The sequence below is a fragment of the Micrasema longulum genome, unplaced genomic scaffold (genome assembly GCF_059751315.1).
Source record: "Micrasema longulum isolate JH-2025_06_02 unplaced genomic scaffold, ASM5975131v1 h1tg001642l, whole genome shotgun sequence".
In the NCBI taxonomy this organism is placed as follows: domain Eukaryota; kingdom Metazoa; phylum Arthropoda; class Insecta; order Trichoptera; family Brachycentridae; genus Micrasema; species Micrasema longulum.
The window spans coordinates 170,841-197,221 of record NW_028278821.1 but is presented as its reverse complement, the minus strand read 5'-3'; the positions used below and the strand labels follow the sequence as shown (position 1 = coordinate 197,221).

At 32.2% G+C, this 26,381-nt stretch overlaps 2 protein-coding genes across 4 annotated transcripts in view; one reads left to right on the top strand and one right to left on the bottom strand.

The window, feature by feature from the left end:
• Positions 1-2,464: 2,464 nt before the first annotated feature.
• Positions 2,465-10,758, bottom strand: LOC148274477 (membrane-associated progesterone receptor component 1-like). Its single transcript, XM_088237061.1, has 3 exons — positions 10,262-10,758; positions 4,852-5,001; positions 2,465-3,993 (listed from the first exon to the last, which is right to left on the bottom strand). Exons 1-3 carry the CDS (start codon positions 10,575-10,577, stop codon positions 3,884-3,886), a joined length of 576 nt encoding a protein of 191 aa, XP_088093187.1. The 5' UTR covers positions 10,578-10,758; the 3' UTR covers positions 2,465-3,883.
• Positions 10,759-16,277: 5,519 nt separating this feature from the next.
• Positions 16,278-26,381, top strand: part of pns (DENN domain containing pinstripe) — a 45,196-nt gene continuing 35,092 nt past the window's right edge. For 2 of the 3 annotated variants that reach the window (XM_088237060.1, XM_088237058.1), the window contains exons 1-8: positions 16,315-16,611; positions 18,691-18,800; positions 18,912-19,082; positions 19,394-19,632; positions 19,862-20,006; positions 20,256-20,400; positions 21,814-21,948; positions 22,034-22,233. In XM_088237060.1, the coding sequence (XP_088093186.1) occupies positions 16,509-16,611; positions 18,691-18,800; positions 18,912-19,082; positions 19,394-19,632; positions 19,862-20,006; positions 20,256-20,400; positions 21,814-21,948; positions 22,034-22,233 (1,248 nt within the window). In that variant the 5' untranslated portion in view covers positions 16,315-16,508. Of the gene's footprint in view, positions 16,612-18,690; positions 18,801-18,911; positions 19,083-19,393; positions 19,633-19,861; positions 20,007-20,255; positions 20,401-21,813; positions 21,949-22,033; positions 22,234-26,381 lie in introns of all 3 variants that reach the window. The other variant, XM_088237059.1, reaches the window with a different exon arrangement.

Here is a 26,381-nt window from a genome sequence, read left to right as displayed (position 1 = left end):
ATGGACCCGGTGAACTTCAACTAGACTTCTATATTACCTTCTCAAAAATGTTCTTCATCTCTGTTGTAATATGTTAATTATAAAATATTTTTGTTTTATATCTTATTTAAACCTTTATTGGCACACCTCGGTATTAATTGGCACAGCAATTTCCTTAGTTATTGACACCTTTACGGTTATGTGAATATAGGAAAAAAATAAAGACATGGTAATTTTTTATTGGATATACATTTAAAAAAGATAAAATACAATTTAATCTGAATCACTGATGAATATAGTGATCTTTCTATTTCAAATGTTGTTATTTTTATTTATTCATATTATAGAGGGCTTGATTTTTATAAACCCTTTTAAATCTTTAATACTGAAATTGACTGATTCATAAGACAAAATTACAATTTTGTTCACGGGTTTATTTTTGGCTGGACACGAAAACATACCCATAGTTACTAAGTTTGTTTATTTATACCACGACTGCATTCAACAATCATGCAGATGCTACTAAAAATTGGATACTCATTTTTGGTATGTAAAAAAGTTTGTATCTTCATGTTAAAAATCGACATTAGTTTTTGGTGGATCCCAATCAGATTATTTATTTAAATTCCTTATAATTTTGACCCATTTATTTCTTTTCACTGGATTTTGGGAAATGCAAAAATAATATTAACTCACATTTATTATAACATATTCCTATCAGTATCCCTGTAAGCAATAAGAGCTTCGCAATTGCGCCACTAGGCGTAGCTTGACGTTTACAAAAAATAATATTAATATTTTAATATTAATAGTTTTTTAATTAAGCTTTGTTAATCACTCATGAACAAATATTTACCAATGAAAAGTTACACATCTTTATCCGAAATGAACACTTTCATGACACAAGCCGGCATTTAGGTTTTGATTCTAAACGTCACTTCTGGCTGGTGGTCGAATGACTAAATACGCGTTGGGCATGACTAAGCGTTTGGGCATGAGTTAAGTGTTAATTTTTGAAGGCTCAGGGCATGTACAGACATGACACTCATGACATATTAATACATGTCAATGAGTGCACCCTATAATAATAAAAAATATAATGTAATGTGAAGTGAAAATATTTTTAATGTGGTGTCGGTATGTGTTGGATAGAAATAATACATATATTTAAAAAATATTTTTTTAATTAAAAACAGATAAAAAAAACATATTCAACATCAAATACAATACATAATATAATATGTAAATGTAAGAATGTCAATTTCGTAAAAACTTAGAAACAATCAGCTGTTTTTTGACATAGTTTATGTCTAAAATGGATACAATCTAAAAGAGTTGCAACTGTAAAAATATAGAAATCACTTGCTTTCTAGGAGCAAAGTTTAGTTGGCTCATTATTAATAAAATATTATAAGTACCCTCACACCACGATCTATTATTAAATAATCATTGCTCCCAAATAGATAAATAAAGTAATAAGTTTGCCATTTAGTACAAAATATTCTTTTGAACATGACATCTCATATTAGATATTTAATCATTTTCATTGCAAGATATTTATAACATGCTTGGTAATTATAACAATAATTATAATATGACTTCGTAAAAATGACTCAAAATATTATGCTTCTTAAATCATCAATTTATAGAAGATTAAGTTGATACCTTAGTGACACCATTTAATAATGCAAACAGGCATTTGAAAAGTAAGACTAAATATTTCCTTCGTATCGTACAAATGATCAAAATATGCTGAAATAGTTTAGCAATGCAATTATAAATCAAGTAATCTGGTAAATAATATATGTAAACTCTAATACCATCTATTTAAAACAAAAAAGTTACAAAATATAGATTACTAAAAAGAAACTTCATTCAGCTCTAAAATTCCAAGTATATATATGAAAAGTAGTTATCTGCTTGTCATTTTCACTTTTCAAAAAAACGATAAATTTGCTAAAATTTATGCAAACCGAAATGCCGAAACAAATGCCGAAACACCGAAATGCAATTTATCTGGGGTTATTCGGAATGCCAAATAAATGGTTAATCAATAGCCTTACAAAATAAGATTACAAAAAGCAACTATAAAATTATTTCATTAAATTTTGACTGTGATTTAAATTGGAAAGATATTTCGCAATTGCATACATAAAATAAATGCTAGTCTTATACTATACACCAACAACTTAGTCAATTAAATTTGTGTTTGAAAATTTTAAAAAAAGTGCACATCATTTAAAAATACACATTATGTAAGAACGCGAAATACAAACACCATATTTATGCCTTAAACAAGTATGTCATTTTGATAACACACTGTCCATCCAGTTCAATAGCCAGCACATAGAGTGAGATATATATAATGTTTCGTAACCCGTTCATTCAAATATACACCAAATTTAAGATTCATTTACTTACGTACCTACTAAAATTCAAAAGCGGTAGTTTTTTTTTATTGCTTGTATCCTTAAGTATATTTCTATTTCTTTTTGCTTATGTTGGTAGCCGGCAATACACTTAAAAGTTATTTTTTTAGTTTGACAGCTGGCTTCTGGCTGATTTGTTTATTTTGTGGCAAATCCCTCTCGTCCTTCCAAATCAGGCATACTCAACCTTTTTTCTCTTTGGGCCACATACATTTGTTTGCTTAGTTACGCAGTCTGCAACATTATACTGACATGACGAAAAGAAAAAAACATATAGGGAAAAACAGTATTGGTTGAAACCCTTTAGATTCAAGATTAGGCCACCACTTGATAAAGCAACAAATATTTTAAAAACTTAAACAGAATGATAATAATACTTATCGCTTATCAATTATTAGCTATACCAGTGTATTTCCCAGTACGATTTTTTTTGTCATTTTAAATATAATAATGAAAAAAAAAAAACTAAAGTGTATCCAAGCGTTTATTTAAAAATTAGTGCAATTTTTAATACCGATATTTTGAAAAAAATATTTTAGACAAAGAGTTTGTCTTTTAAACTCGTTTAAGCGATTTAAAACAACCGGCTCTAAGAGCATAAATACGTTACGATTACAATATCCGAGTTCAGCACGAGGCCTGGAAAGAGTAGGTAAGTGCAGCAGGTGTTAGTCCCAGTCAGTTCGAGGCGAGCGAAGATTATTCTACTGCGTGCATGTCAAGATATTGAAAACTTAGAATGCAAGATTTTTTAAAACCGGTAATAAATGTGTTTCAGACTGCACATAGAAGCTTAGCAGGCTGCAGGTTGATTATGGCTGTTTTAAATAATATTTAAAGCATGCATACTTCAATAAAATAAAATAAAATTGATTTGATTGAATAAACATTTTTGTAAGATAATAGCACATGTTTCATGAACTTTTGTCAATCAATTACTCAGTTATCAGATTTCTAAAATAAAAAAAAGAAGAAAACTTTTAAAATAATTATTTTATGGTTAATCAGATACGTGACTTTAATAAGACATAGTGCAGATGTTAACTATGACAACATTTCAGATATTTAATTTTCAACTACGGTAACTAAGAAATATAAATATTCCCCTTGTGTTTCATGTGACTACTGACTTTTACCAATGATATAAAAGTTGCCGACTGAAATATTACAAAACAAAAATACATATTATCTTTCTGGTTATGCTTCATTTTAATGTATCATTCATAAATATAATATTGAATTACTACTAAAACTTATTCTACTAACAGTCTTAAATAATAATGCCAAATTGTAGATAATTTATTATGTAGGTTTTTACTCATTACTCATTAAAATCAGTAATCATTTTATTTTTCAAAGCGCTTGACCAATGAACTGGAGGAATTATATATATTTTAGTTGCTTTATAGTGATGTAACAAAATATAGATAAAATAACAACACTGAAATTGTTGCAATTAAGCGCTAGTGGGTTCACTAGTTGGATTTCTTATTTTCGGTGGTGGTTTCACTCTCGGTTTCATCATCAGAATAAGTGGCGGGTTCTTCACCTGGCTTTAAAAGACGTCCAACAAGTTCATATTTTTCTGAAATAAAAAACACATTTAAGCGAAATGTGAAAATCAAAAATTGTAAAATTACCCGCAAGATGAATTTTGTTATTTATGTGTACTTGGCTTTTACGTGCGTATTAGTGTACATACTCGCATTTTAACTTAGAACCTTCCGTTTCATTATATCAATATTACAGTAAAACTTTGTATTGTTAATGTTCACAGAAACAGTGAGATCTCGGATGTAATGAGGAAACATTCATTGAAATTTTAATTTATGGTTTTCTCTATACATTTTTATAACGAGCTGCTTCTCGGACATACCGAACAAAAATACTGTCAACAAGTGCGCAAAAAACTTTTCAATCTTTAAAAAGATATTTTCAAAATAAGAACCTAAGTAATAAAATCAAAATGGGCAGCTAACTTAAAGGACCGCCGCCGGGCACCATGACACCGAGGCAACAGTCTTTATGTATTTCAAATATTTTTAAATATAGGTGCAAGATGTTGATTTCAAATTTTATGCTATGCCTAGAATAAAGATTAAACTTTCAAAGCTTTAAAAAAAATTAAAATAAAAGAAAATCCTGGGAAAAATAATGCGTTCAAAGAATAAAAAAAACTTAAAATGCGATTATCTCGGGACGTGTTTTAATGACTTAATACATTCCGTCAGAAAAGCCTCGACACTATGTTTGTGTCAAAGAACCTAATCGGTGTTTTCGCCGATAACATTGAAAAAAAATCACATATATGGTTGAAATTGAGAACCTTGTAATTTTGATTTGTCTTGAATTTTGAAGGGTGTTAAAATGCCAACACATTTATAATTAGGATAATTAAAAACTCTGTTAATTTGTGTAATAAATAAATAAAATAATAAGTAACCTCTGAACTGCATTTCCCATTCTCTTGCAGATTCCATTTCCATTGATGTGAGATCACTCAGATCATCGTATTCCTTATCCGACACATCTACAGAGAAGGTGGCTAGACCCCGCGTAGCATCGTGGCCAGCAAAATTTGCATATGGCCCACCTGAAACAAATACAGGTTTATGTTACAACTGTGTAGCATTTCATTTATCCATGAGGCATAAGGAAAATGGCTAAACAAAAACATTATGTCAACTTGACCTTGACATGGAGGAAAACAAGATATACACCACTTGTCCATAGAAAAGTTTAATTGATATTATTATATTAATAATACACCTTGAATAAATAAATTGTTAACTGCAATAATTATTTAGCAATACATGAATATATTGGAGCCGGAGAAGTGACGTCCAAAGATAAAATGTAGTTGCCTCTTATTGAGGAGTATCCGAATCACCCCATGCATGTTCCGCGATTTTGCTTAGTTTTTGAGTTATGATTTTTGTAAAATTTTCGACCAGATAGGTTTTTAATTTTTAAAAATAATTTTGTGGAAATTTTTTTGAAACACTTGAACTTTCAATTTAAAATTGAAAATCTAAAAAATCAATTCCTTAGTTTCTGAGTAATTTTAAAAACTGCATTAGACTCTTAAGCTTTTGTGATAATACAAAAAAAATAGGACTTAATAGGCTATTATTTGCTGAAATCAGCCTTCAAAGATACTGAAGTGGAAAATTCCTTAGTCATTCTTACCTTGTGTTTACTGCTACTCGTGTCGCCATTTTATCTCTAACAGTTTTTATTTGTTAGTTTACACACTTTCAATCATAATTATCCTTAGGAATTTTCCATCTCAGTATCTTTAAAGGCTGATTTCAGTAAATAATTAAGTACTTTTTTTTTGTATTATTACAAAAGTTTAGAGTCTAGAGCAGTTTTTAAAGTTACTCGGAAACTAACGAATTGCCTTTGAAGATTTTTAATTTAAGTTGAAAGTTCAAGTCTGACTCGCTCATACTTAAATTCTGCATTTCAGGTCAAAAATTTTTTAGCTTCCATTAATGTTACGAAGCTGATTATTTTATGTGTGAAAGTATAATTTTTGAAAAATTAGTTTAAATTAAAAAACCTTGCAGAAATTTAAAAAAAAAACCAATCAGGTCGAAAAATTAAAAAAAAACCCATTAAAAATATCTTAACTCGAAAATTACGCAAAATAGCGCAACATACATGGAGGTGATTCGGATATCCCTCAATATGAAGCAACTACATTTTACCTTTATAAATCACTTTTCTGGCCACTCTGTATATTTTAATGCGACTAGCCTTTTATATGTAGTCACCTATAAAATAGTACAAAAGAAAGTTATGTCTAAAGATTAGCTTGATTGATCATATAAATTCTTGCATTACTCTCCAGCATGCAAAGGACACAGAACTTGTATTGAAAAAAATATATAAACAAAATTTATACATACTATATCAACATTTACTAAGTTCTTATAAATGAATATGAAAAAATAGCAACACAATAAATGGACTGCAGAAACCATGAACAACTTATACAGAAGAAACTCAGCAGTGAAATTATACTAATTGTCTAAAATAAAAATAATGATTAGTAAATCTATTATATTATTTTTTCAGTCTGATGTCTGCCCAATATGAATATTGATTTCAATTTGTATTATGGATAGCTAATATAGTGCATCTGAGATCCTAATTAACCAAGTTCCTAACTAAGGCCTGTAGGGCAGATTTAATAAGGCCATAAAGACATATTTATAAAGGCCCGCAGGGCTGAATAAATGAGGCCCGAAGAACCGAATTTCCTAGCATGTAACAATAAGGGATAATTGAATATTGTCTGGCAGTTAATATTAAATTTAAGAAAGAAATATCTAAGTGTATGTCTAGACACTGGGCAGTAAGGAAAAATAAAAAAATCACTACTTTTTACTGAAATAATTTAAAGTGTAAAGTGATTTCAAACAAATTAAAATTACTATTTAACTAAACATATTGTTGAGTCAGATTAAAGACTAGTAGATAGTCACAGACTTGTAGATAGTCACAGACTTGAGAACAAGAAGTATTCCCTACTTTATCGTGTCACTTGATTTTTCATAAAACAATAAGTCATTGTGTACAAAGTCGATATGCAATGCTAAAAAAGAAAATGGGTTTTTTAAGAGTGCAAATATTCATTTTTTTTATTTGAAAAACCTAAAATTATTAAGTACTAAATTAACACTCTTTAATTCAATATTTATATAAAACTTTGATACTATTTGACTTCATCAAAATATATTTTTAAATATCCTTAATTAAATTTGATTTCGGCTTCCAAATAAATTTTAATGCAGGTATCTGATTACATGAAATAGTTGACACATTGGCGGATAGTTTTTTCTCATATGGTCACATATCATAAATTTTTTATTTTTGGAATATTTCCCTTCAGATTTGACTAGATATGATTTTACCAGTAGCCAGCATAACTGCGAATGTATTAAACAATAAAATATTATACACCTACTTTTTATTTTTGAGAATAAATGGATGAGGTGTGATTGATTCAAATGACAGATGTAAATTGAAAACCAAAACTGGAGATTATATTGCTTTCTGATAAAGTTAATTTACAAAAATACTCTGCATTATTGCACATAAACATAATATAGTATCACCATCAAAAACTTTGTAAGCATGACAAGTGTATTTACACAGTGATAAAAATAAATGATTTCTCATTCTTGTTATTTACAGCCATCGACTAATCTGAGGAACGTCTGGTTATCAATGGATATTTTTAATATGTGTTAAATATGTAAAATGAACATTATAAAAAATTATTAACAATTGAATCGGTATTCATTAAATATTTTTTTATGAAATGGAAAACTTAGTTTTCGGTGTGAGTAACATTTATTATATCCCTTAATCCCTCACCCCCCCCTTGCTGCTACCCTATGTATGTCAACACTTTAGATAAATAGATCATTTAGGAATATATTTATCCTAAACTGTGTTCTAGTTTTATAATTTTAGTTATGTAATATCCATTGTTACGAGTTTTCTATTAAAACTATAGCCATGTTTTTTAAATAAAATAAAAGTTAGAAAATTCAAAACAAAGTATTTTATTTCATAAGAAGATATTCAAAATTCAATGATTAAGTCAATTAATGCATTTTTAGTTTTCTTTGATCAGGAATGAATTTTGTGTTCTTTGAATTGAAGATTTATTCTTTTATTTTTGGTTTGATAAACCTTTTATAATTTATAATAACAATAAGACCAGTGAAAATAAATACAACAAAAAATAGCATAATATTAAAAAAGAAAAAAACATCAAAAAAGTGTACAAAATAGTAAACAGTATTTATTGAAAAAAAGAAATATCACATCTGTAACAAATATAAAAGAAATATAAATTAAAGAAAAAAGCAGTTATAAAAAAGAATACAAGAAAAAAAATAGTGCTTTAAAAGGAATGTTCAAAAGTTTACATCATGGTATAAATAAATATTAATACTAAACAATAATAAATGTAAAATATAATTAAAAACACAAAAGTAAAGAACAAATCTTCCTCTGAATTTTTAATTGTTCATTCTTTTTCATATAAAGCATAAATAATGAAACTTGTGTTAAAATTTCCATCACTACAGCAATAATATTACAATAATTGTTTATGTAGCAGACTTTAAAAAATATGTACATATATTACATTCACTCAAAGTATGCATTTGAAGTATGTAAATATTATGAATTAAAAGAAATGTAGAAGAACTAGGTATACGGGTGTGGTTTATCAGGAAATTAACGTAACTAAAAATTGTAATAATTATAATTATGATAATTACAAAGCACATTAATTCAATGTCGGGAAAAGATGATGAGCTGTAGGCGTGGGGAGATGCAGTGGAATCATTAGTCAATAATATTGCTGCTTATACATAGGTAGTTGCAGCTGGATAAATCCAATAAGGAGGTTAGCATATTTTAGAAAAAATCTAATTCTTAATCTAATCCTAAATCTAATTTTCGAATTTTGAGACGGGTTGCGGTTCCATGGGTAGTGTCGTGAGGTCAGAATCAGCAGATCCGAGGTTCAAACCCCACTCTACCACAACTTGTTTCCTCTTTTCTAACATGGTTATTTAGAACTAAAAGAAAATGGCCCCAAATCTGAAATATTTGTAGAAACCATAAGAATGCAAATGTTTATTTAAAAATATATTTTTTAAATCCAGTCGATAGAGATGGGTTCTGATTGAACTTTGCAAAATATTTATTGACAATTCTTGATGGAATTCCATTGCAATGATGTAATGACTTATATTTACATATAAGTTACTAATTTAAAATACTTAGTGCACTTCCAATCATTTGTTTGACCTATAATATTTACCAGTCTAAAGATGCCCATTAGAGGGTGAAAGCGCTAATTGGTCGAACAAATAAGTGGAAGTGTACCAAGTATTTTTAATTAGTAACTTATATGTAAATATAAGTTATTACATCATTACATAACTTACTATTTTTCCCTTTTCATGATTTCTCTTTTTACATCAAATGCTAATAAAAATAATAATTTCAGGGCATCAATTTTTTATTTTTACATCACCTTTACACATTAGGAACAAGTTCGGAGAACATATTACTTACAGAGAAAAACAACAACTATGTGTTTTTATGTGAATTCATTTAATAAAGTTGTAAATTAAAACCGAGACCTAACATATCATATAGGTAAGATACCACGAAACAAATATTAATATATTGGCAATCACATTAACCACTGTGAATTTTACTCTTTATTTATTTCAGGAATAAGTATTTGGTATAAAATTAAGTTTAATGTTTGACCCTGAGCAATGACCTGGTTGCCATATTGTTTTTCCATTACTGTGCTTGCTACATTTCATATGTTCTATTATTGTTCGGTTATTCTGCATGGAAATTCCGTATTAATTCTGTTTTAACTATTAGACATTATTTATGTCAATAAATGAAAATCAGCTTGAATTTGTAGTCCATTTCAACATTCATAAAATAATAAACACCTAAGGCCCAATTGTTTGATCATCAGTAACAGTTAAAAATCGGAAGTAATACCTAGTTGGAATTTAACAAAATATAATATGAAAAAAGGGAACACATTTTCAAAATGTTCACTAGGTCACATCATACGTCATTGTTACCTTTCTGGTTTTTAACTATTACAAACGATTAAACAGCCGGCTCTAAATGGCTAGATTTGTAATATTTATGTTTGGTTTATTCAGATCGACAGTATGTTTGAATTATTTTACATTGTATTATTTACTTTAATTTATTATTGATATATTTAGAAAAAAATACTTTAATAACGTTTCTAATTAGAAAAGCAATAAGTAGATTTGATTTACCTGGCCCATAGAATTTTCGACCTTTAGACACATCGAAAACATGTCCATTGATGGCAACAAGAATCCGCCCATCTGCATTATTGCTAGCGTAAGCTTTCAATTCGGCTGGCGTAAAATCTTTGCGCAATTTAGGTAATGCCGGAGGAGCCGCCTCTTCTACGGGACTTGTATCTCGGCTTTTAAATATTTTGTAGATCAAAACTAGTATTAGGGCAACAAGAAGAGAGTTGATAGGACTATGAAAGATTTCATTGAAAATCGAGGTAAATAATCCTACGTTTTCCACGACAGGTTCTTCGGGTATTTTATCTGCCATATTTTATAATATATTGAAAAACAACATACAATGTACTGATTGCTTACACGACACTATTCGAATAACGACTAGCGAGAACTATTCAGAATTGAAAACAACAATGATAAACGACTTTGTACTGATATATTCAATGAATTCGCCAAAAACGTCACAGCTTACAGCTGCTTATCAATTTTATAATAAATAATAAAATAATATCTTTGTATGCACAGAGCGCAATTTTGAAAATTTGTCTATTAAAATGACCTACCTACTATAGAAATACGAGTCGGGATCTGGGCCCCGATTACAGTAGGAAGCTTTGACTGTCTAAAGAAAAACCGATAATTGTGTACGAAATTGAGTATTTTTGCATGAAAACTAGTAGTAAAGTATCTTTGTCGGAAGCCTAAAATTGAACATGCTTAGGAGAAAAAATTGTGTACATATTCTGCTTTTCATTCAGAAAACTTAATTTTACTTTGTAGATAAAATTGAAGATAAATGCTTCCCATTGTAATCGGGGCTCAGAGATTATACAGTCGGGTTTTCCTGGGTCGGGGAGGAATGAAGATAACCGTTATGTGTGTAAAATAAAACCTAAACCCTGGACGCGTGATTTTGTTTCAATGGCTATTCTAAACCAAAATAGCGAGAGACTTATAAATATCGTCCTCATGGTTAATATTGATGTTCGTGAAGCAATGATCACTCAAGGCAGAATAAGCATAGGCTATCAGCGCGTGCGAGTTGAAGATAGCTGCCCGATTATGCAGTGTTTCAAACGCATGGGCTACGGACACTCTGCTTCCAGATGCGGCGAGAGCAAAGATCGTTGTCTGCACTGCGCGGGCGAACACAAGTCTTCAACTTGCACAAAAAATATAAAGAGGAGTATCGCTGTTGGAACTGTGTCAAGATGGTAAAAGAAAAGACCGACGCATCGAAACACAGAGGCAATGACAGGGACTGTCCTTATCGTGCAAGAATTGTGCTCCGTACCATGGAGAGGATCAACTATGGCTAACACGACTCTGGTATCAAATGAGGGGATCCAAGTTATTGCCGACGGCGCGGTTAAAATAATTCAGTGGAATTTGGGCCACTGCAAAGCGGCACAAGAAGAAGCATTCGCCAACAGGATGGAGGCCAATATACTGCTGCTTCAAGAACCCTACATGGGTTATTCTGGCAGAATTACAGCTTCAAGAGTCACTGTTTTTCAAACAGTGACATCTTCTAAGCCAATCTGCAAAGCAGCAGTGGTCTTTTGCAAATCCAATTTGTGTGGTATTCTGTTGACTAAATGTGATTACAATACTACACTGGTGAGAATAGCCACAGAAGTCAGACCTGTTATTATCGGATCCATATATATTGAACCTAACTGTGACATCTCTCAAATCCTCAATAAGCTGAGATATCTCAAGACTAACAATATTCTTATTGGAGGAGACCTGAACGCCAAAAACGTTTGGTGGGGTAGTACGAGAACAGATCGAAGATGTGAGGAAGTTGCAGATTTTTTCTCGGAACTAAATCTGCATACCTTAAATATTGGCAATCAGCTTACTTTCGATACCTACCGTGGAAACCGTCACTTAAAGAGCGTTATTGACTTGACATTCTGTTCCACTAGCTTATTAGACAGTGTTGATAAATGGAGGGTGGAACCCAACTTTAACCAACTCAGTGACCACAATCCTATTTCTTTCGAAATTTCTGCTAGAATATGGAATCCTACAGGTACAAAAACCGCCATTTACAATACCAAAAAAGCTGATTGGGAGAAATTTTCTAAAAACATAAAATGCTAACACAGGAATCGAAAAATAACAAAGGAATCGTTTTCCGAATGTAAAAACACGCTTGATGGACATATTAAGTGAATCGTGTAAGGCAAGCATACCAATTAGGAAATTTTACAAAAGGAAACCCTGCCCATGGTGGAACGTTGAACTTGACAAGTTAAAAAAAATTGCGATAAAATGTTGACACAAGCTCCAGAACTCAGGAAGAATTAGAAGAGAGACAATAACACTTTCTGAGTATTTAAAAGCCAAACAAATTTACAAGAACGCTATAGAAAATGCAAAAACAGAGTCATGGAAAAGTTACTGCGTTTCACAAAACAGGGAAACAGCTTGGACTGCAATTCACAGAGTGCTGATTAAAAGAAGAAGGAACATCCCATTAGCTTCCCTGAAAGACGGCAGTGAACATCTAGCATCGGCTGAGGAAACTGCCAAGCGATTACTACAGAAGTTTTTTCCAGACGATAATACGCAGCAAGAAACTCGAGAACAAATTGAAATCAAACGGATGGCAGAAAAAATACCTTGTACTGATGATGGTCCACTATTCACGGAAGAAGAGATAGAAGATATATTAACAAATAACTAATATAAATTCGAGTAAGGCACCGGGAGAGAATCACTTCACCACTGATATTTGCCTTCATTTTTTAAACGTGGATAGATCATTAGTGTGTACAATGCATGTCTTAGAATAAGCCATTTTCCAACTTGCTGGAAAATTGCAAAGATCATAGTTATACCAAAACCAGGAAAGGATGACTTACAAAATATCAAATCCTACAGACTGATTGGCCTCATTTCAGTGTTTGGTAAGGTGCTGGAAAAGTTGACCATCAATAGAATAAACTGGAATTTTCATCGTCAAGGTAAGTTAAGTTCAAAACAATTTGGGTTCACCCCTCAAAAATCAACGGAAGATGCTCTCAACGCTTCCGTCAAGATAATTAGAATGGCGCTGCATGATAAGAAATTAATCATAGCGATCTCGCTTGACATCCGAGGAGCCTTCAATAATGCTTGGTGGCCATTCTTGATGTGACAACTAAGCAGGAAAAGGTGCCCTTGAAACCCGTTTATGCTTGTGAAAAGTTATCATCACCAAAGAAGAGTTAAATTGTCACACTTTGATGCTGCACTTGAGAAAATTACGACTAAGGGGTGTGTTCAGGGATCCTCATGTGAACCAAGTTTTTGGAACTACATCGTAGATGATGTCCTTCAGAAGGATTTAGGCCGTGGAGTTGAACTGACTGCATTCGCAGATGACCTCATATTAATAGTTGTAGAAGACAAAATGGATGAACTCGCAAAAAAAAACGGAAGATGCTCTAGAGATTATCATAAAATGGGGATCAAAAGCCAAAGTGAATTTTGCGGAAGATTAAAAAAATGCGATGTTCATTTCCAGAAGACAAGACCAGCAACCCATCATCCATATGAATGGAGTCTGGTTGGAATTCATAGATCATTTTAAGGTTTTAGGTATAACCATAGACCGCCACCTGAATTGGTCCGAACATATTGACAATGTTTGTAAAAAAGCTGCGGCTGTTACAAACAAACGTGTTCGGGCCGCTAAACCAACATGGGATGCATCACCGGAGGTAATGCAGCAAATGTACGTAGGAGCGGTCGAGCCTCTGATTACACATGCTTCAAGTATGAGGGTAGATGCGCTAAATTAAAAATATAACAAAAAGAAATTGGACTCTATTCAGAGACGAATTGCCATCAGGTCTTGCAAGGGCTATAGAACAATTTCCTTGGTGTCTGCTCAGGTTTTAAGTGGCTTCATGCCACTTGCCCTTAGAATCAAGGAGCTTGCAGAAGCTTACGAGGTCAAGAAAAGTCTCACTCTGCAAGACTTGTCAACTGACAGGTTTTATCAGGGAACCGGAAATTTTTTCTCCCTTCCTCATCCTGCGGAGCAATACCAGATGGACCATGGATTCAACGACCAGACGCTGCCTGACATGAAAGAGAATGAGTTGAGGATCTTCATTGATGGCAGTCTCTTAAATGGCAAAGTAGGTGCAGTATTTGTACCCTACGATGGCGTAAGAGAACTGCTTGCCAGGAAGTTTAAAATCGATCACTTTTGCTCAGTATTTCAGGCTGAAATATACGCTATTAGAGAATCTATAGTTTACGTTTTAAAAAAACCGTCTTATAGATGGAAACATATTACGATTTTGATAGACTGTAAATCATGTATTCATGCGATTGAGGATCGTAATTCGGTGAACCCAATTGTCATGAGTATACGAACTGATATCCAGATACTAAAAAATCGATCGCAAAATGTATACATTGGCTGGATTCGAGGACACTGCGGAATAATTGTCAATGAAAGAGCTGACGAAAAGGCTCGGGAAGCAACTCTCAAAAAAACAGTCCCTGATTTTGCTGACTTTCTAATAAGTTTTGCTAAGAGAAAAATAAGAAGCAGAACTTTACAGCTCTGGAATGATCGCTATTTAGCAGAACCCACAGGAAAGGTAAAAAAATGTTTTTTTCCATCCATTTACCATGCTTTTGAATTCAGGAAACTGCAGCATGCAGGATACGAACTTACACAAATCCTGACAGGACATGGTGGATTTATGAGCTATTTTACACAGATTCAAAATATATGAGATCAACACTTGCCCATGCGATGATGTTACTCTCCAAGATGTCTCCCATCTATTGATGCATTGCTCCTTTTTTAGTCTGCAGAGAATGCAACTGGAGGCGCGATGCAAAAGTCTAAATGAGGATTTACACGATGTTCATGTAGTAATTAGTCATAAGGACTTGTCAAGAGAGGTAACATTATACATGACAGATATAGTAAATGCAATAAAAGGTATCAATGATAGCAGGACACCAAATGCCGAACACTTTTCAAGTGGATCGGAAGATCTGTTGACGAATTACAACGGTCCGCCTTCTCCTGACGAGTTTTCTGTGGTTTCCTCGTCACTAGAGCAAATGCGGAGAAGCTCTTGAAACATGTCACAGCCTAAAAATCCCACCGATCCTTACATAATGTAACTAAACAAAGCTTTTCATTGAAGTAAATTTAATCTATTTTTTTAGATTTTTTTTTTAGTAAACAAATAAATAACTAAGTATCGCTTTGAAGTAAATATATACCTTGTACATTACAAGCAAGGAATAATGCAACTTACATATTTAAAAAAAAGCCTATTAGTCCAACTCTTCTAGGTATCTGCTATTTGGTTTTCTTCCCCCAATTCGATTATATGTCTAAGGTGTATATATATAATATGTGTGTTTCAACAGCTTCAATTATTTTGTTGACTATTTTCAAATTGCTGTTGGATGAACTTATATGATTTTAGTTTTGGAGATGTTCATTTCCGGGCTTACTTTTAGGGAAGCGTCATGAAGCAAGATGGTACAAAGATAATAATATAACCATCGCATTCTTTTTTTAGTAATAATAAAATTTGGCTGATTGGGTGAAAAATCACTTCAATGATATATGCTTTACACTTTAATATATTTTAAAACTGAGTATATGAAAGAAGTCAGATTTCTGAATTGAGATCTGAACAACTGGAACTGTCGATGATTCGCAAGTGTGAAGGCAATTTTAATAGTTCCAGGCAAAGAGGCCGGCAACGGCAAAAGCACAATCTCCGAACCTAGTATTTGGGCAACGCCGGATTATTTACTAAGTAAAATTACTTTTTTGTTATGTTTTTATTCATATGTTTATTCCAAAATACGTAAATTACTACTTTTATTACTATGTGTGTAATTTACGTGTTTTGGAATATTCATTCATTCTCTTTAAGTATTTTTTTTCGGCCAACATTTTCATGTTTTGGTAAAAGGCCTACATAAAAAAATAAAAGTAAGTGTCTATGGTGTTTAAACAAGAACCCACTTTACCATATCTATGCTGGATCGCGCGCCCGTGTTGATTGGTTAATTTTTTAATAGTGTTGTCAATACTCGATAGTTGTCAATGCGATAGGTTTTCATTAATTTTCTTTGTGCTTGTGTTATTTCACCCGTTCGCTGTCTAAATTAGTTCATGTTTGCAAAGTTTGCCCAAACTGTTATCACTATGCAGTAATTTGTAAATAATGGGCCATTGGCCTGTTATATATTAAAATACGACATGACTACATCGGTTGGAGCCTGTGCAGGAACACGATTCGTAGATTATTTCGCTATTTGCGGACTTGATATCGATTCAGGATTAGAACCAGATAGACTTTCAGGTAAATAATAAATTATAGCTATTTTATATTTCAAGCAGAAGAGCTCCGTGTAAATGTTTTCTTATACATTTATTAGAAAGTGCGTTTTGATCACATGTAACACTTTAAAATTTAAATAATATTTCTTATTGTTTATAATTTGCAATATCCTATACTTCTTTTCCAATATTTTACCGTATTATGTTAATAATATGTATACCAATTTCTTTACAAAACAAAAAATAATGTTACATTTTTTTAACCTTTGTCAATAACCTTTCGAGACAGTCTGAACCAAGCTTAGGAATAATCACCTTTTTGTATAATGTTTTAGTAAATGCCTACGTTTGTATTAACGATTTATCAACTGTTTTGTGCAAATGTAAGTTAGTTGATTCACTGTCATGTTACTTTCTAAACATCAATGTTTTTAAAAAAATTGGGTACTTCATTTCCCGTAATTGTCCTGAGATACTTATTTGTATAAAATTATACTCAACAAATCTAAGTTGTTACTCAAAAGAACATCTTGGTTTGTTTTTTATTAAACTTAATTTTCTTCTATGCTTTTTCCATATTGATATAAATCTTGTTACTCTGTGAACATATCAAAACCATTTTGATAATAATTTTCAAAATGTTTGACAATGTTAAAGGATTCATAGCTACACAAACACTACAGCTGTACAAATACTAATAATAATGCAGGTATATAGCAGTGTCTCTTAAGGAAGGGAGAGTAAAGGCTTTCACCCACATTCATTTTTGTGAATACGTACTTAAATGAATTGGCCACTAATCACCAAACTAATCATTATATCTTTTATCATCATCAAACCTTTATCCATAGACTACTGCATTTTTATAATAAACATATTGTTTGGCGTTACAGGAAAGTAAGGTGATCAGTCTTACACTTCAGGTGCCAGTGCTGGGGCAGTAAAATATTTCAGCGTAAAACCACATTAAAAACAAATATTTCATGTTGATCTTCCCAGGAATCGAACTCAGGATCTCAATCATGGTAGGCAATTGCGCCAACCACGCCAACCACTACAAAGCAAACTTTTTTCCATTTGATTTCCCTTTTCATGATTTTTACCTGAGAATAGCTATCGAGTCATAAACACTCTTCCAGGATTTCGATTCTATTTCACACACAGGCCTGTATTTCTTATCCATCTGGATATATAAAATTGACTGATTGATTGAATTCTTAAACTCAATAGCCGGATAGCCTGCAGCTCTTTTAGTGATGCTTTTTTAATGTCATCTATGCTTGTAAAATGACAGCTCTTTAAGGTTCTCTTTATTTTTAGAAATAGGAAAAAGTTACACGGAGCCATGTCTGGCAAATTGGAGGCTGGGGCAGCGTTACATTATTGTTTTTGGCCAAAAATTCATGAACTAGCAATGAAATGTGAGCAGGTGCATTTTGTTCAAAATTCAACAATTTCGGAACAAATTTTGCTGCCACGCGTTTCATACCCAAAACATTCGAAAAAATTTAATGGCATGAGCCAATCGATATGCCAACATCATCAGCGACTTCTCTGATTGTGATTCGGCGATTGTTCATAACCATTTCATCAACTTTTTCCACGTTTTCATCGGTTGTTGATGTGCTGGGGCGTCCGGGACGTTTGTCATCTTCAACGTCTTCACGGCCATCTTGGAAACGCTTATACCACTCGTAAACTCTTGTTTTACTCATAGCAGACTGACCATAGGCCTTTGTTAACATTTCACACACTTTGTTACACTTTATTTAATTTTTTACACAAAATTCGATACAAACTCTTTGATATATTTTTTTTAATAAACGAAAATCGCCGAGCTCATAAAACACGTTTAACCTTAGCGGCTGCCACAGACAAAGTAAACAATGAATACAGATGAAAAATTAACAATACTTCAGGAGCATGTATACAAACATAATGAAAAGAAATTGACAATCAGACTCCAATCTCGCGAAATTAAAAAAATCCTGTTATTTTCTAAACACACCTCGTATACAATAAAAAACTGTCATACCTCAAAATCATAAATTATTATCGCCAAGTGTGTAATTACATCCTGATTTATTATTTTATTTATCAGGAGATAACCTTCACTACTCACCATTGGATAGGCCATACAAAGGAAAAGTATTAGGACACTATCCGGAAAAAGTACCAACAAATATATTTGATGAACATGCCGTGTGTATGGTAAGAAAATAATACTTAATAAAATTTATTTCAGGGAAATCACATTGTATTCAAATCACATTGACAAATCCTCTGAGTGAACAAATACTCATAGGCATTTTACTTTTTTAGCTTTGCTTGCCTGCAGGTCTTCTTTTTCGAACTCAGAAAAATGTATTGGAGCCACGATTTCATTCATTTGTGATAACTAGAGAAGATGCCAGCAGATATTATGGATTTTCACTTATTTTTTATGAGGAGGTTCGGAATAGAAATATCTGCAATGCCATGCATACCCTACAGGTAACCTTATTATTTTATTTGATCTGTATTGAGGTACTTATATGGAAACCCTACAGTAATCGAGCATTACTTATTGAATGTTGGAATGTATTGAATATTAGCAGGTATTTGTTTTTTCATTTTTAGTTGAGATTTTTTTAATGTTTTTGCAAGTTTCATATTTCTTCACAAAATAATATCAAACATAGATTACCCTTAATATCCTTATTCTACAAAATGTTGGCAAGAATAAAATGAAATCCGACAATGACCCAAGAAACTCAAGAATTTAGACTCAAGAAACAGATATATTGGATATTTTTTGGTTTCAGGCAATGCACATTACGGAACTATCCAGTGGTCAGACACCTCCGGGAAACAGGAAATCTGGTCCCCGAGAGACTTGTCGATCTCTTCCACGATCCTTTAAGCTATCACCTCATGTGTCTGGGGCAGCTGTCAGTTACTATGAGATTACCAAAGATAAGCTTTATGTGGCCAAAAGTATCGCACTCATTTGTCAAATGGCCTATGTAAGGGTTGCCAATCTGTTCCTGCTAAATTTATATAAGTAAGTTAAATATTACTTATCCTTTTCAAGGATGCAAAAAAGTGAACTGAGCATCATGCGTCAACTTGTTGCTAGTGTACCTACTGTTTAGTGATAGTAATAGTTCCTTGTTTATACACAAAAATTTATATTGCAGCTTATTTATACGGCTTTTTGAAATGAGACTTGTTAGTTTATTTTACACCGAGTCCAATTTTTTACTTTCTTGCCAATGTTACTTTTGTTTCAGGAGTCTTCCCCGACAGCCTGGTCCGGGAATGTCCCCGGAGGCATACGTATACAATATGTTATATGAAGTGACATTACCTCCACCCGGACAGTCTGTCCGGTTTTACCTCCCACCGCCCGAACCGCACCTTCCACCCATTTCTACAGTAAGTACACCAAATGTCCATTTTAAAAGTATGCTCATAAAAGTTCCTATAAGGGTTCACAGTCAAATGTCCCCCTGTTCTCAATACTAATTACATAAAGATAGCCAGAAAATAAAATGGAATATGAACTTTGTACATTTACATTATAAAACTGTTTACCTGAAACAATTCATTTATCTCGTCAAAGTTTTATTTTTTAAGTATTGTATTAAGATAAGTAAGATTTGAAAAATCATTAATAATTTGCAGGTAATACATCGACCGAGTCTTCCCGAAGAATTGCCGTGTTTAGATTATGCTTTAAGAGAAATGTTTACTCTACTGGGAGCTGATTACATCGTGCAGCTATTTACCTGTGTTTTATTAGAAAACCAAGTCCTTCTAAGGTCATCTGGTAAGTTATAAAAAATATCTAAATGTTATTAAATATTTGTATATAACCACTTACCGGCTTTTCTATGTCTACCGGTTTCGAGACGTACCTGTCTCTTCGTTAGGACACCAATTAATTTGAATGTTGGTTTAATTGGTGTCCTGACGAAGAGACGGGTACGTCTCGAAACCGGTAGACATAGAAAAGTCGGTAAGTGGTAATATAAAAATATTTAATAACATTTAGTAAAATGTTTGACCACAAAGTTAATGCTTTAAATATTAATAATATAAAAAATATCAATTGGATATACAGTAAAACCTCGTTTTTACGTTCCTCAATTTTACGTTTTCCCGCTTTTTACACCGAAATGTTCAGGGCCCATTTTTTTCATACATTCTTATACAAATATTCCCCCCAATTAACGTTTTTTACATTTTTCATCACCCCGGTTTTACGTTTAATAATTTCGGAATTCACTTTTTGATGTGTCAAAAAAGCCAAAATTATATCGTAATAATGATGGCGCGGCCTGTACGCCACCGCGTGCGCTAAGTGAATGAAGAATAAAAACACGTAAACAACTAATAAAGGATAAATTATTGTCTTAACCTAAATTCCTTTGATTAATAATTGACCTTTTAAGTGTCTTCCTTTAGGGGTAGTCTTAGTTTTCAATTGAACAAAAACGTTATTTTGGCTTGTAAAAATCATGATACGCAGTTGACAAATGTTTAGAAACAATAAAATTTTAACATCATTAAATTGCAATGTTTAAAACATAACAATAGAAATATTTAAAGTTAGAAAAAAGATGGTTTAAAACGTTGTTATAAAAGTGAAAACAATTTTTCCGCGATTTATATGACAATTGTTTTTAGTGATGCTAAAGAAAAAAGTGATCCGTATAAATAAAATTTCTTAACATTTAGGGGAAAAATCATTGTATGTTATTTTATGCAAATTCAAAATTCTATTTTCGTTTTTTACACATAAAATAATTTTAACATGCCGTTTTTAAATCAAATAAAAAACTGATTACATAATATTGTTTGAAAAAATATAAAAATATTTTTTGTGAAATCTTTGAAAATAGGTAAAAAAATGTTGTCAATTTCCACTTATCACCATTTTTACAATTTTTCTGGAAGTATATTTACACTATAGTGAAGCAAGTCAATTTTATTTTTATGTCAATCCTATTTTTTCCATACATTTTTCATTTCCTCAGTTTTACACTTTTTTTCTTGCTCCCTTGAAAAACGTAAAAAGGGGGTTTTACTGTATGTAAAAAAGATTGTCAATGTGAAAAATCATAATGACATTACTTTTGAAATTGAAAATCTAAAGGATCATTTAGTTCCAAATGATCTAATATATGTCAAGAACAGATATTAGTTTGTAATTTTATTTTACATGTAAGCTTCATTTTAGATTACAATCGTTTGATGTTAGTAGCTGAATGCATAACTGGGTTGCTATTTCCATTTTGTTGGGCACATGTATATGTTCCTATTTTACCGGCACCATTACATCATTTTTTGGATGCTCCTGTTCCATTTGTCATGGGTAAGTTAATTTTTTTTTCTGTTTCAACATTATTTAATATATCTTTATGTCAAAAATAAATGTGTCATTAATTGTTTTATTTTAGGCTTGCATTGGGAAAGTTCACCTTCATCTATTGGCGTCGCCAACAGTGGAATGAATAGAGGCATAGCTGTAGGATCTGAGGCAGCATTATGCCTTGTGGATATCGATAAGCCTAATGTTCAACTTCCTGAAGAGTTACCAGTTTTTCCATACAGAAATGCTTTTATTGAGGAGCTGTCCCAGTTATTGGAAAAGTTTCAGGTCGGTAAATGTTTCTAAACTTACTCAAATAGTTGTTTTTTTACTAAAATTATTAGGTGTACAACTTTGCTTCCGCCGTTTTCCTGTAGATGACTTTAGCGGTAAGGTCAGCGGTAAGGACGGTAAGGTCGTAGTTCATGCATGTAATGCAATAAACTAGGGCATTTGTCAATATAACCTCATGGAAAAATTAGTCGATTTGTGTCTGCATCATAAAGTTATTCTCGATAGAAAATGTCAGTTTACAAGCAAAATTCTCATCATTTACGTTCCAATATAAAATAATTTCTCTATATGCGGACTTATTTATAATAATTTCTTCACAGCACGTACGTACTCAATGCCAAAATGCGCGGTAGCGTCTAAAGGCGGCAGGCGACTAATACAAGAGTAGATACGATGATACGAATACTCTGCTGGCTCCCTTCCTTTCTTCATCTATGAAGCATAAAAAAAAACAAACTCATCGTTTGAGCAAATTATGTTCAAAACATTTCACTAATGTCAGAACTCTCTAGCCTAACCAATATTAATGTACTCTAAATGCAAGCTTAAGTACATTAAATAAACATGTTTTTTTTCTAAGGAGTGCGACTAAATGAATAGACTGAAGACACCGTGTGCATTGCCCGTGCTTTGAAAAAAACTGTAATTTGGACAATGGAATAGGGTTGTTTTTATGTATGACTTTTTGGTGAACCTCCCTTGCCTCTCCTGCAAAATCGCCACTGATCTAATATGTCCATATTTTGTAAACTGCTGACATTGTTTTTTAAATCTTAACATTTTTGCAGTCAGTCAATTTAAAATTTTAATGTATGTTATTGAACCTTTTTTGTATTTAAAATGTTCACTTTGGTATTATTGTAAACAAAGGGTATGTGACCTGTATGAATAGAAATTAATATTTATTTCAAACATTTATGTATAAGGGTTAAAAAATAATATTTTAATTAAATCTAATAAAGAGCTCAGTTGCTTCAACGAATTCTCGCGGTATTAAGCATAAAAATGTACCTCCCATCACTTGAAATAATGAGCCAGCACTTCCTGCAAGACCTGCAGTAATAATCCTTCCAGAAGACAAGTCAACTTTGTCAGAACACACGTTCAAGAAAATCAAGAGTGTTGTAAATCCGACAAAAGTTGGAATTACAGTTACTGGTATTAAAGAAATTAAAAATGGCGGAGTAGTAATACATCCTAGTTCAAACGAAGAAGCAGTAAAACTAGCTAATAACCCTGCCCTAGCGGAAGCCGGTCTAAAAGCATCAGTTGCGACTCATAAACTACCTCGCATTGCAATTCATGGTCTATCGCAGGACGCTTCTTCTGATGATATAATCAGCGCAATTCACCATCAGACCACCAATGAAACTGGGATATCTCTTGAAGACTTAAAGAAAGTTACTATCTTCTCACCAAAGCGGGCCCTCGCACTGGGACGTGCATTCATATATATAGAGTTCCTCCATCTGTTCGACATTCATTAATTTCTTATACCAAACTGGCCATGGATTGGTAATTACACAAAGTACGAGACTGGATAGATTCGTTGAAATGTGGATATTGCCAACTTTATGGACATGTAGCTTCAAAATGTCATGTCGAAACACCCACCTGTTCTCACTGCGCTAAAACTGGTCACAACCGTGATGCATGTAATAAAAAGGATAAGGTTCCCGTTTGTGCTACATCTGCCTCTCACTCTACTGGATCCCAGGACTGCTTAGCTCGCCTAGCCGTTGAAAGACGTGAACTATCCCGAATCAATTTTTTAGACTAAATACCAACACCAGATCGTGCACTAATGAAATTTAAATAAACTAGAAATTTTACAAAATAAAGCAATGAGAATAGTTCTTAAGAAAAATAAATATAGCAATGTAAAAAAAATGAGAGATGAACTAAAATGGTTATCTGTAAGAAGGAGACTTAAATTTAGTATGTTGATATTTATACATAAATTTTTTCACGATAAATTACCAAAATATTTTAAGGATAAAGTTGTCTTAAACAAAAATTGTCATGAATATGCTACTAGACAAAAGGATAAAATAAGACTACCATTATTGAAAAGAGCTGAGTCGCAAAATTGTTTGATGTATAAGGGTTTAAAAATGTATGATGAGATGCCTGAATGTATGAAGAATGAAAAGTGTCTGAAAGAATTTAAAAATAAATGTATAAGTTACTGTAAGGAAATGTAAATATATATAGATGATGTAAATGTACATAATAGTTTATATTAGTTTTAATATAAGCTAACTTAAGAAATAAATAAAAAAAAAATAAAAAAATTATCCCTACTATCAAAACGTCAGAGGTATGAACACTAAATTGAATGTTCTAATGTGTAATTTATCTGTATGTGATTATGATATTTTTACCGAAACTTGGCTAAACAATAAGGTCTCATCTGCTGAACTTGGTCTAACGGAATTTAACATTTTTCGTTGTGATCGTTCTGCTTCATATAAGTCTAAAGGTGGCGGAGTGGTGATTTGTGTCAAAAAACAAATTATATGTCATATTTTGAAATCACATAGTAATGTTTCCGATCAGATTTTCTTGACCATCATCCTCGATGGCAAGAAACATATAATTGGTTGTATATACATTCCCCCTTCTTCCTCAAATGATATTTATAAGGCACATACGGATTTACTTGAAAACATCTCTGAAGAAGGTGATCTGTTTTTAGTTTGTGGAGATTACAACTTACCAAAATTGTTATGGTCAAATGATAACCGAGGTGTTCAGACTTCAGGCTCTCTATCCTCGCAAGCTGCCATAATTGCAAACTTTTTTGCATATATGAACATGTTTCAGTTAAATGCAGTCACTAATTGTTTTGGAAGTTGTTTGGACCTTATCTTTAGCCGTAGACAGAATATTCTTGTTCAAACATCTAGTAACCATTTATTACCAATTGACAACTATCACCCTCCACTTTCGATACAAATCATGTCAAGTTCATTCAATATTGATAAATCACCACCCATTACCTCTTATCGCTATAAATTTGATAAAGGAGACTATCCAAGAGTTAATGAATTTCTCTCTCAGATTGACTGGACATCTCTTTTTAGTAACATGAATATAAATGAAGCTCTAAGTAAATTTAATGATCTATTGTCTCAAGCCATTGATCTGTTTATCCCAAAAGGGAAGTTTTTCAAACCTAAATTCCCCCATTGGTTCAGTGTTGAACTGAAACAATTGATTTTCAACAAAAAAAGAATTCATAAGCTATATAAAGAGACAGCTAATTTATTGTACTGTCGTCAATTTTCTCACCTTAGAGAATTGTGCAAATCGAATGTGGCAAAAATTACAAGACATATATAGAAAATACGGAATCAAAACTAACCCATAATCCTAAAGAATTCTGGCAATTTGCATCAAAAAAACGTTCTGAAAGTCATATTCCTTCCAGTATAATATCTAATGCTATTCACATTACTGGTAGTCAAGATATTGCAGATCTTTTTGCTGATCATTTTTCTTCTGTACATTCTGTTAACAATATTTCCTATGCTTTAATTAACTCTTCCCTGAATTATATAGATTCTGTAGATCTTAGTAAGTGTGAAATATCTATTGGTGAAGTATTTTATTGTTTAAAAAGATTAGGCAGGAAAAAATGTATTGGTCCTGATGGTATTCCTGAACTGTTGTTAAATGAATGCAAATTTATACTGTCCTCGCCCATTTGTATACTGTTTAATATGTCTCTTTCCTGTGGCACATTTCCTGATTCTTGGAAAACTTCATATATCAGGCCAATTTTTAAGTCAGGTGACAAGTTTGATGTCAAAAATTATAGACCTATATCAATGTTATCTATTGTTCCGAAAATATTTGAATCTATTATAACAAAAAAAATAACACCTGTATTCAAAAATGTGTTGATAGATCAACATGGATTTCGAGCTGCCAAATCCACTACAACCAATTTGCTTGCTTATACTACTGCTATTACTTGTGCTCTCGAAGACAATCTTCAGGCTGATGTGCTTTATACAGACTTTTCTAAAGCTTTCGATAAAGTCAATCACACAATTCTTCTGGCTAAATTACAAGCCATTGGTATAAGAGATCCTTTATTATAATTTTTCAGGTCTTACCTAAGTGAAAGAAAACAG